This window comes from Alligator sinensis, unplaced genomic scaffold, assembly GCF_000455745.1.
Source record: "Alligator sinensis unplaced genomic scaffold, ASM45574v1 scaffold216_1, whole genome shotgun sequence".
Taxonomy (NCBI): domain Eukaryota; kingdom Metazoa; phylum Chordata; order Crocodylia; family Alligatoridae; genus Alligator; species Alligator sinensis.
In genome coordinates, this window is record NW_005841868.1 from 3,222,724 (window position 1) to 3,234,435 (window position 11,712).

At 51.5% G+C, this 11,712-nt stretch overlaps 1 protein-coding gene across 1 annotated transcript in view; it reads left to right on the forward strand.

Annotated features, from left to right (window-relative positions):
• GAS2L1 (growth arrest specific 2 like 1) overlaps nt 1–11,712 on the forward strand; it is a 33,797-nt gene that overhangs the window by 16,556 nt on the left and 5,529 nt on the right. The window contains exons 3-5 of the mRNA XM_006016806.3: nt 3,878–3,985; nt 8,358–8,454; nt 8,945–9,347. Of these exons, the coding sequence (XP_006016868.1) occupies nt 3,878–3,985; nt 8,358–8,454; nt 8,945–9,347 (608 nt within the window). The remainder of the gene's footprint in view (nt 1–3,877; nt 3,986–8,357; nt 8,455–8,944; nt 9,348–11,712) is intronic.

Below are 11,712 nucleotides of genomic sequence, written 5' to 3' on the forward strand. Positions count from 1 at the left end.
GTGTGGCTCTGAAACCTGGGAGAAGGCGAATTTGATTCCGGAGGGGTGGATTGAAGCAGGATCCTGTGGATCTGAGGGAAGCCCCATGTAGCAGGAGTCAGTGAGAACCCACATATCTGTGGTTTGCAGGTGCAGATCAGGGAGATCAAAGAGCTGGCAGGAAGCATCTGCCTGGCAGGTGGCTAGTGTGGTTCAGGGAGAGGGAGCATGGTGTGGAGCGAGCATTCAGCAGGGAGAGAGTCCTTAACTGGGGAGTGCAACCCCATGGATAAGGCATTGGGTCCAGGGTTCTCTTCTTAGATCTGCCCCTGGCTTGCTGGGTCACCTGCCTGTCCCCATGCCTCAGTTTCCCCATCTTTAAACAGGGGGAGGGAGCATCATGGCACTGAGCATCTTGGGAAAGTGTTTTGGAATCTATGGATGAAAAGTGCTAGGAATTAACTCCAAAATCCCTTCAGCTGCTTAGCAAACCCCCCCCCAATCCAAGGCCTCATCTATTTCTGAGCATTGATCACTGCTGTCCTGTTACATTCAACCTACCAATTCCCTGGGAGGGAAATCTCTAGTCCGTGTCTTGAGCCAGGTTAAATCATTTGGGGACTTTCTGCCATGAAAGCGCATGCTGTAGACACTTAGTAGTGCCCCTCAAGATAGCAGCTGTTTGTACCAGTCACCATCGTATCTGTCCTTTTCTAAGCTAGGCCACACATGATGCAGATAAATTGCATTTTCTAATTCAGAAGCACCAAGTGCTTGTGATCTGGGTGCTCTTAAAGATGACCTATAATGGGGAAAATATTGGATTTCTACCCTTCTTATTGCTGCTTTATGATAGGTGAAAAAAGGTCTGGAAAAAATCTTTAAAATTACTGGCTTTTTTCTGCTTGATTTTTTTAAAATCTCTGGACATTCAGATCCAGGCCATACTGTAATACTGTATGGGCATTTGAAGAACTAGGGAAATGTTATGCTGGCTGATAAGGGTGTCAAGTGAAAAGAGGGGAAGAGGCATTTAAAACTCTCTATAGCTGTCGATGTTTCTTTAAGACCTATATAACTCCAATATGTAGTAAACATCTGGGGAAAAAATATCTTTGAGCTGGTCTAGATCAGAGGCCTGCAAAGGGAACGTGAGAGTTTTTTGGGAACAAGCAGGTCATTTCACTTCAGCTCAGGTTGATTTGGGGACTTGGTTATATGTATCTGAATGGAAACCATCCATGCAGGGAGGGGCCCACTTGCCTACTGCGTTCATTTTCAGTACTGTCAATATACCAAGTGTTTGAAAATTGAGCCAGGCCCTTAACAAATCATGTGGCTGACTTAAAAGTCTCTAAAAAGCTGTTATTTTTTGTTGTCCTTTCTGAAATCCTGAGGCCCTGTCTTCAAACATCTCATGCTCCAACTTGTAGAGCAAGTTTGCTTCTTTTAAATAGAAGCAGAGCTGCTCCCAGAGTCACTGATGTTCATGAGCTGAGGCTTTGAGAGCTGTGCTAACTATTGTCAGGCTTGTAGTACAGGGTCCAATGATGCTGCGTTCAAGGTGTGTTAGGACCTGGGTTTGAGGCCTTTGTTAGACATTCAGCACCTGTTGTTCCTCTGGATAAGGCAGAAGAGATTGCAATAAACAAGTCCTGAAATCCCAAAGAGGGAATGCAGGGGAAACTAGACACGCTCTCCTAATATCCCTGAGTTAAAATATTAGCTGCAGTAGCATAAAGGAGCCAGAAAGGTTGTCAGCACTGCTCTTCAATCTTTTGCAGATCACCTTTGAGCGACTGCCATTCTTGGAGCCATGACAGCTTGGTGGCTATAATAACAGAGCCAGTGGATTGGTTGGCAGACTGGTTCCCCGAGACCACTGGTGCCTTTATGAGAGGGTTTACGTGAAGTGATTGCCTGCCACAGCAGGGGATTGCTCCGATGACTCAGGAAGGCCCTTCTAGCCCAGTATTGAAGAGCCCATACCGAGCAAATCCCAGGGGTGGGGGTGGGGGTGGGTGTGTGTGTGGGGGGGTGTTACTGTATACAGATAGACAGTTGCACACAAATGAAATCCTCCCTGATAACTTTGTCCTGGCTTGTGCTTTCCCGTAACTCGCTTCTTGGCACAAACACAGTGTCCGTGGGTCATTAGAGCTAATGCATCAAGGGCAGACTCCATAATGGAGATGCTGGACTTTATACAACATGTCCATTTTCCTTTTCCATCCCTCCCCGGCTCAGTTGGCTCCCTTCCACCTATTGTTAAGTGAATATTTCTTGTAACGGTTTGTTCAGGAGCATGAGAGCTGAGCCAGCAGGATTTGAATGTCTTTATCAGCTTCAGCTAATGTTTGTGTGCTTGGTTTTGCTGCCCTGTGCTGTAAACTTGGATCTTGCGGATGCCATGGGGGGTGTGTGTGTGTGTGTGTGTGTGTGTGTGTGTGTGTGTGTGTGTGTGTGTGTGTGTGTGTGTGTGTGAAGTTAAGGTGGAAGTGATGCCTAGGGCACCATCTGAAGCCGTTTGTCTCGTTGCTGGGAGGCATCAGAGCAGACTTGCTAGATTCCAAGTAGCTGAGGCAATGTTCTTTGTATCATTTAAAAAAAAAAAACCTGATGATTTTCAAGCCAGTCTCGGGATTTGAGGGAGCCCAGCTGCAGGACTGGACCTGAAGGCACAAGCTGATTGCTCATGTGGAGGTAGCTGAGGCAGGAGTGGTAGGACTGGTTATGGTTATGCTGGCCCTGCCTGGCTGGTGGGGTTTGGCATGAACAGCAGCAGCCCAGTGCTAGGAGGATCCACGTCTAGGTGAGAGGGAGGTATTTGGTCTTGAATCGTCCCAGGCTGCCAAGGCAGAGACCACTCAGTTTTCTTCCTGAAGGTGATTCCTGCCCACCGCAAGCCAGCCTGGACTTCCCCAGCCCCTTCCATGCAGCTCTTGTGGGGAGGTGTTGGGAGAAGAGGACTCCTGGCCTTCAGCCTGAACAGGGCTCAAATGAGAATGTGTCGCATTGGAAAGGCACCAGTCACAACTGAGATGCAGAGTCCTGATCTCTTGAATGCATTTTAAGAACCTTTGCAGCGTGGCACACTGTCAGCCCTCATCCCTCAGCTTCACCTGTGGCAGGCGAGGGCGCTTTGGCTGCATGCCTTGTAGCTACATGACAGCACTGTCATGTAGTTTTAGGAATGGGTCAAACAAGGACCTGGCTGGGACGGTTTGGGTGGGGATGATCCTGCCTCTAGCATAAGTCAGGGGCCAACCTGTTTGGCAGGCATGGCACAGATTAGTTCAGCATCCTACCCGAGCACCACTCTGATCCCCTTCTCCTATCCAATCTACTGCTGTGCTTTCTGCTCCCTATTCTGTGTTCCCTGCCTGATCTCCTGCTCTGTCTTTTGCTTCCTGCCCTATCTGTTGCTGTGCTGTAGCAGCAGCAGTAGCCTGTAGTCCTCACACATAGCAAATGGGGACCACCTGTGATATTCAGTGTATTCTGTCCTTCTCTGTGCTTCTACACCCTTTTATCTAATAGAAGATGGCTACCCAGCCAAGGGGCATCCCTCCCAGAATTCAGTCCAGGCAGGCAGAGAGCTCTGTCCAGCTTCCTTTCCTCCCGGGCACCATCTTGAGAGTCCACTCGGATCACATAGATACAGCCCAGGTCACTCCCCACTGTGGGGCAGCAGTCAGTCATGTGCAGCTGGGCTCAGGTCGTGGCCTCCCAAGGGGCCATTCCATGTCCTCCTATGCATGCAGCCATAGGAAAGGTTGGTGCTGGATGTGGGTGGGGGTTTGCGCACCTCCGGGTTCAGCTGTGTGCTGGGCTCTAGGGAGTCTCTTCTGTGTGAGATGCTGAGCCTTAACTTCTTTTCCTTTCTTCCTTCTCTTAGGTGCGAGAGATCCTAGGCCGCTGCACCTGCCCCTCTCAGTTCCCCATGATCAAAGTCTCAGAGGGTAAATATAAAGTGGGAGACTCCAACGCGCTGATCTTTGTTCGAGTAAGATCCTCCACAGCCACATTTCCTACCTCCTCCCACCCCACTCTCCCTCTCCCTCCCCTGTTCTGTGCTGGGAAGGCTGTCAGGTTGCCAGCAATGATAGATTGCTCGTCTCCCTCCTCCCTTCCCCAGCCTTCCTTCTGGGGGAGCCCTAACCAGCACGGGGGACTTTCATTCAATGGAAAGGCAGTATTTTCTGGTGGCTGGAGCACAGGACTGGGAGTCAGGAGCTCCTGAGTGCTAACCCACTTGCTCCTTGGCATTGTGACAAGCAGTGCCGACAGTGGGGATTGTAACACCTGGCCCCTTCCTGTGCTGAGGTTAAGGGTTTGCAAATATTTGCACAGCACATTGCAGCCATAAAGCTCTCAACATTATCGTTCTGCTCTGCTCCTTGTGGGGCTGAGGAGGAATCCAGATGACGCTTGAAATTTCATCTGTGTCATGGGATCTCTCAGCCCTTTATAATTCATGGCAATGTTCTTTGCAAGGCAAAATCCTCCACCCTGAGCCATCACTTGATCTGCAGTAGCTGGAAAGATGCCACTGGTTTTGCATGGTGACAAAGTCTGTCTTCACTCAGCCTCCCCTAATGTTGCCCCTGTGTTACGTTGTTGTCTGCAGAGATGTCAAAAGTGGCTGTGAGCTGAACTGAGGTGACACTGGGAGAAGAAATGTTAGCATACAGGGAACAGGCAGCTTCATTTCAGCAGCTTGGAATAGTTGAGACCTCTGCAGGGTGGGCTGATGGTTGGTGCTGTGGTGGTTTCTTTTGTGTAGCTCAGCCAGTGACTGTCACAGCTGGCTGGATCACCCAAGCCTTGTGAATCTAACACATCAGGATCCCATTCTCTACAAGTACATAACCAATGTGCAAAAAAAGAAAACATGGCCACTTCTCTCATGAGGCCAGTTCCCTTCATCTTCCTCACACTGTGGGCTCTACTCTCACCCAACACATGCAATTGCAGTTCAGAGGTGAATTCTAGTGTTGAATCTACTGCTACCTACGTTTAGAAGCCAAATTCCTCCATGTGACACCTCCCTGCTTTTGAGAGTTTGAACCCATTGGGGAAATGCAGAGACTTTCTCTGATCTTGTGAGTATGACACTATGCTGAGGATTAAGAGATCCGAGTTAAATTCCTGACTCTGCCCGTGGGACTGTGCAGGTCACTGAATCTTGCTATGACCCAGTTTCCCATCTGTAAAATGGGTTGATAATCCTTTTCTCCTACTCTTTGTCTGTTCTATTGAAAGAGCATGAGCTCTAAGTGGTTTCTTTCCTGCAGGCATTATACAGATCTGAGCACAGCGTGGCCTACGTTCACTAAAACTCTGGGAATCTTAAACACTTTTCCCTTTTTTTGCATTTTCCTCAGTTTGGACCCTGAGGAGAAGTAGGCTGGTCAGTTTCATGCTTGTTGGTCAGTTTCACTGTCACCTGCTACACATTCAGACTTTGCTGCACATACAACAGGGGTGTGTTTGTGCTAGTTTTCAACAAAACATTTTAAGCATCCCGAACATCTCTCTATCAGTGTTGGAACAAAACCTCTTTTCCTCTTTCCATTTTGATTCCAAAGTATCCCTTTTCAAGCTGCTGTTTCACATGGTCATTTGATCTTTCAGCCTCTATCACTTATCAGAGTCTTGCATTTTGTCTACCATAGGATTTGTGCTGCTGGTGAACTGGCTTGGGGAGACACACTTTGCACTAGTAGCTTAAATCCTAGTGTAGACAAGAGGCCTAGATAGCTAAACTCTTCTTATAGTCATAACTCTCAAAGCACTTTACAACAGAAAATGAGTATTGTTATCCTCCTGTTACAGATAGGAAAACAATGGCAAAGAGAGATTAAGGGACCTGGCAGGAGTCAAATGGCATATCAGTGGCAGGGGCAGATATAGCATTCAAGTTGGTGACTCACGATCCAGTGCCTTAACCAATAAACCACACTCTCTCTCATCTCCCCATCTCATCCCGCTCCCTCCCTTCCCTTCTCTGTCCCTTCTGTTCTTTGATGCTTATTCTGATTGTGTGTGGGATTTAACTAATCACTATGTTATCTTCACACCTTGCATTATATGGGCTGAACCCAGCTGCCTTGTCCTGTAGAGATAAGCTCACTGTCCAATTTCAGGTAGAATTTCCCATTCTCTGTGACCAATTACCCACAGTCTCTTTGTTGTCTGTCTGAAGTCCAGACACACCACCTTCCCCCCACCCATGAATGGAGTGTTGATTGGAAGGGTCTGAAATATCAGGGCACTTTCAGGCCGGGGTTTGGGAATGATTTCCTAGCAGCCAGATGCTGAGCTTCACACAAGACTCTGTTCAGTCTTAAGAAAGTCCCTCAAGAGGGGATCTGCAGAGTCACAGCTTAGAGCAGATACAAAGGCCCACTGGAATACAGGGAGGTGGGGAGATCTCATCTTCCAATGATCCCTGGGTCCTGTAAGTTTGCAAAGCTGGTGACGCTTCCTGGAGAGAGCCTTGTATCACATCCTGTGTGCAGAAGTCAACATGCTTATGTAGCGTTGACTCACCGGAGGCTCTGAACTCCCTTTGTTCCATAGAGTGTGCAGAAAAACAGCACCTTTGCTCCTTTAGAGAAAAACAGTGAACGTAAGATGAGTCATTAAGGACTTCAGCTCTGGTAGAATTGTTCTGCAGAAGCCCTTATACTCAGGACTGTATATCTACATATCCAGTTTCCCCTTGAGTAGACTGTCAGGATGGGAGGTGAGAATGCTGTCTGTTTGACACCTGGGCCCATGTGCACTGCCCATCATCAAATCTGTCATGTGAATTCGCTAGTTTTATCTGTACAACCTTCCTGTGGCCAAGGGAAGTGTTGTCATCTCTGCTTTATGGGTGGAGAAACCGAGACACAGAGAGGTGGAGTGATTTAACCAAGGTCACAAAGGAGGTCTGTGTCAGAGCTGGGAATCCAGACAGACCTCCTGATTCCCAGTGCTGTGTTTCCACCATAAAGCTATCCTTGTTGCTGCAGGGTTAGCTGAGGACCCAGAACTCAAGTCTCAGCAGATAAGTGAGGAGAAGTCTATTAAGTGTGGCCTGGTGATGAGTGTTCAGGATAGGGCTTGGAGCCAGGGTAGGGATCCCAAGCCACCTATGACTTTAGGCAAACCACCCCCAGCTCCTCTTCCAGTCTTGCTTTTCTCATCCCTAGTAGGGCTGATATGTAGTGCAGTGGGCTGGAGACAATAGGGGCCCAGCAGTGACCTGTGAGCCAATGCCCTGGAACCTGCTTCTGCAGGCTATTGCACATCACTTTTCAAAGCAAAGGCTTCTCAGATCAGCAGCTTCTCATCCCAGCAGCCAGCACTGAGGCTTCAAACAGGATGGGGACCTCAAGTGGGGCAGGAGCTGCAGGATGTGAATGCTTACACTGAACAATTGTCCCTCCTTGCAACACAGACATGGGGGGAAGAACAGTGCCTAATGACATGGGCAGGGTTATTTTCCGTAAGGCTTCATAGTTCATGGGAGCTTTGATAGTGGCTCAGCTGACGGTTGTGCAACCCTAACAAGCTCTGCCTGCACTCACAGCATGCCTCACAAGCTAAGCAGAGTTGGGCCTGGGCCAAGTTTGAATGGGACACTTTGAATTGAAAGCCAGGTGCTGATAGATGCAGTGCTGCAGGTTCAGTAGGAGACCCTGTGAGTCAGGCTTGGCCCAATACCCTGTTCTGATGTTGCTGGCATCACTGTGCTGTGTGAGAGGTACCCGCAAGCAGTGTCACCACAAGTTCTAATCCTGACTGTGCTACTTCCTTGCTGTGTGTTACCTTTGGCAATATACTTAGCTTCACGTTATGCCTCAGTTTCCCTATTTGTAAAATGGGGAATGGCTTACAATTGTGAGAGAGAGAGAGAGATATCAGTAGGCTTCAGTAGTGAGATGCATGTAAAGAGCTCTGTGAATAGTCACTGCAATGTGACCAAGCAGAGGGGTCATGTCCTTCAGGGCCCTGTCCAGAGTTTAGCCTGAGCTGTTGCATTCTACCTCCCTAAATTCCCTTGGGCACCTTTGGTTAGGCACAGTATTGTTCTGCACTTCTACCCCCCAGTGTTGTACCCAGCCAATGCGCACTGGAATTTTATGCCCCAGAAGTGGCTTCATTTTAGCAGCAAGTGCAATGTTTCCTTTGGAACATGAACTCCATGTTGCATGGTATTACTGGAAGGGGGGCCGAGGTGGGGCATGGGGCGGGGGGGGCTAGTTCCACTGCTTACCTGCAAAGGGAGAGTCTGGCTACCTCAATGGGTGTAACCAGGTGGGTGACCCTCCCTTCACCCACCCCAGGGATGCTGATGGGTGTTTGTCTCTCTGGTGCCCTAACAGGTACTGAGGAGCCATGTGATGGTGCGTGTCGGCGGCGGGTGGGACACCCTGGAGCACTACCTGGACAAGCACGACCCCTGCAGATGTGCCTCCCTGTGTAAGTGTGTGGAGTGGGGGCTCACCCAGAAACCTCTGGGCAGGCCACTCACCTGAGTCCCTTTGTAAGGGGGTTCTTGTGTGAGGAGACTTGTTGGAACAGGGCTGGGTGCCCTGGGCTGGCTACTGTCCCCTGTTTTAGCAGTTAGCAGATTTGGCTCATGCCAGGCTGAGAGCTGTGCAGAACTGCAGCGGTGCCTCATTGTGGCTTATTGAGGGTCCTTGATGCCATCAGCCCTGAGAGCTCCCTTCCCAGGGGAACCCTGTCCCTGTTACCTGTGATCGTGGCTTCCAGGCCTCTCCTGCCTGGACCTACACAGCCCTCCTTGTGTAGGAGACTGCAGAGGAGGCAGGCAGCTGGCAGCCCCATGGGAAAGGGAATGGGAGAAGAGGAGGAGGGGGCCTTTGATCCTAGCTGGGCACATAGCGAGCTCTGCCCTGAAGGCTGAGCCCTGCCTGGCTCTGACCCCACTGTTTTGCTCTTTCTCCAGCTCATCGGCTGACACAGACACGAGCTCTGGGCTTCTCCCCGCAGAAGGTGGCATCTCCCGGGAACTTTTCCCCCAGCCCATGGGCTGCCAGCCCCAGTTCCCAGCGCCGCTCTGAAGGGATGCTGAACCCTTACCGGCCTGCAGAGCCCCTGCGCTCAGGGGATAAGCGGCCCTCAGCAGGCGGGGACTCAGCTCATGCCAAGACGGACCGGTGTGGCCTGCCCCCCCGATTGGATGCCCCAAGGCAGAACTCCAATGCGGCATTGAACGCCAGGCAGGAGAGACTCCCGCCACGGCCAGGAAACATCCCTGCCTCCATCCAGAGTTCATGCAGCCCCTCGAGGGTCCCCACAGCACCGCCCAACTGTGACGTATCTGAGCCACAAGCTTCAACTACTCTCAGGTAGCGTCTGGCAAGTGATGCTAAGTGCACACAGCCCGTGCTGCCTTGGCCCAGCAGCTCTGGGGGGCTGGCACATTCTGACAAAGGGACCTGACCTGGGAGAGGGCTGGTGGGGAAGTGTCCTGTGATCCCCCTCGCCCCAGGTTGTCACCAAGGGACAGCCATGGCTTAGTGACCTCCTAGGTAGTGAGCATGATGATCACCTGAAGCCCAGTGCAGTAGGGCCAGGGGCACCCCACTTTCCTGCTGCAATGGGGTCTGTGCCCCTCTGGATGTGGTGCCAGGGCCCCCAAACTGGGGCTGGATTTGCTCCCCGTCTGTCTGCAGGGATACCCCCTGCACCATCCAAGTGCAGTAGGCTCTGTCTTGCCACTTAGCACTCAGGGCTGGGAGCCCCTTGGGGCGGGCCCAGCCCTACCTGGATGCTCTTGGGAGAGGAAGGTGTGGCCCCTCTGTCTGGAAGCCTTTTGCTGGCCACCCTGGGGCAAGGGGCTTTGTGGAGTGCAGGTGGGGTGATGTGGCCACCCCAGTGTCCGGGGGGCAGTGCGGGGAGATGTTTGGTGGGGGTCCATGGCTGGGCTAGTGGGGGGCTTGGTGCTGGAAGGGGAGGAAAACCCATCCCCCCAGCTGCCTGAGTCACGTCCAGAGGAAGAGATGCTTCCATAGTGAGCAGAGGCCGGCCAGTGACTCACTCCCTGGGAACAGAGGCAGGATGGGGGAGGCGGGCTCCGGGATGCCATGGCAACCACTTCCCAAACTGTAACAACTTCTCCTGGCACCCAAGCCCAGATGCTTAGGGAGGAACAGAGCCTCCCCCTGTAAGGGGGTGACCTGGGCAGGACTGGAGGCACTCTCCAGCCCCTGCTTTCAGCCCTCTGTCTCCTGCTCGCCCTTCCCCGGTCCTCCACTGAGTGCTGGGAAAGGGAGGAGGCAGCCAGGCTGCTGGGACTGGCGGGGGAGTGGAGCAGGGCTGGGATCGGGGTCCTGCTCTGAAGCCAAGCAAAATGCCTTGGCTCCTGGGCTGTGCTGAATAGGGCTGTGATGCTAGGATGTGGATTCAGGCCCCTGGGGTGTGGAGCCCCCCCATGCATGTGCTGTCCTCAAGGAGCAGAATCTGCCTCAGTCCTGCTTCTTGAGTCCTGCTTTCTTCTCCGCTTCCTGATCTCCCCCTTCTGTCCTGTCTGGAACAGGCAGTGTCAGGCCACCGTGTCCCTCTGTGCACAAGGAGGTCATTCAAATCCTCCCCCTTTGGCCTGCGCTGCAGAGGGGTCTGGGAGTGTCAGTCTGCCACTCCATCAAAGGGCTGAAGGCTGAAGGATCTTGGGTTCCCAGGACAAGAGGAGACTAGGACCCTGGGCACCAGCATGCCTCTAAGGAACAGGGAGACTGGGAGTGTAGGAAGATCCAGCCCTCTGGGTGGTCCTGTTCAGGTATTGCTCTCCCTGTGTTTGGTGTTTCTCCAGAGAGCCCCAGCCCCCAGAGTCCTGAGTAGGTGACATTCTTGGCCTTTTATTTTAAGCTAGCAAGCCAGCAGACACATGCTGGAAAGTGTGACCTCGAAAGACTCAACACCAGCAAGCAAAGAGACAGGCCTACTGTATTTCCTCTCAGCATCTCTTGACTTCTAAGACAGTTGTCCTGGTATGCTTGGTCCTGTCTCATGATGTTTAATGCTTAAGGTTGGCAGTACCATTCTCTGGCCCCTGACTACTGGGTTCAGCCCGGAGGGCAAGATACGCCCTTAACAAGACTCACAACAGGGACCCATTGAGCTTATGGCATCACAAAACCAAGCCAGGTCCCTGCCTGAGCCCAGCCAGGCCACAAGCCCATTCTTCTGGGGGATGTATTATTAGTTCTCCCTTATCAGTGCTATATGGGATCAGCCTGCTGCTTCCTGTTCACTCCTTAGTTTTTGTGCTGTATGTGCAGTATTTATGCATTAACATAGTTACACCAACTGGCTTTATGTAACTCAGAGGGAGGTGGGCATGATCCAGGCTGTAGCTTGGAGATCCTTTTTTCAGTATCACTTAGATCAAGGGGAGAACAACCTTTTTGTCAGGCATATCACAAATTAGTCCTTCACCATCTCCGAGTGCCACTCTGATCCCCTTCCCTGGCTCAGTCTGCTGCTCTGCTTTCTGCTTCCTGCTCTATCTGCCACTGTGCTGCCTGTCCCGCCCCACCTTGATCTGCCACGTCGCACACAGAGGCTGCCTGTGCCACTTGTGACACCCATGCCACAAGTTGGCTAGCCTTGACCCAGGTGCATTCTGCAAGATGTGGCCCTACTGCCACTCACTGTTTTGCCACCTCTTCCTTGTCACTATTCTAGGAACTTTCTCCTGCTCCTAATTCCTGC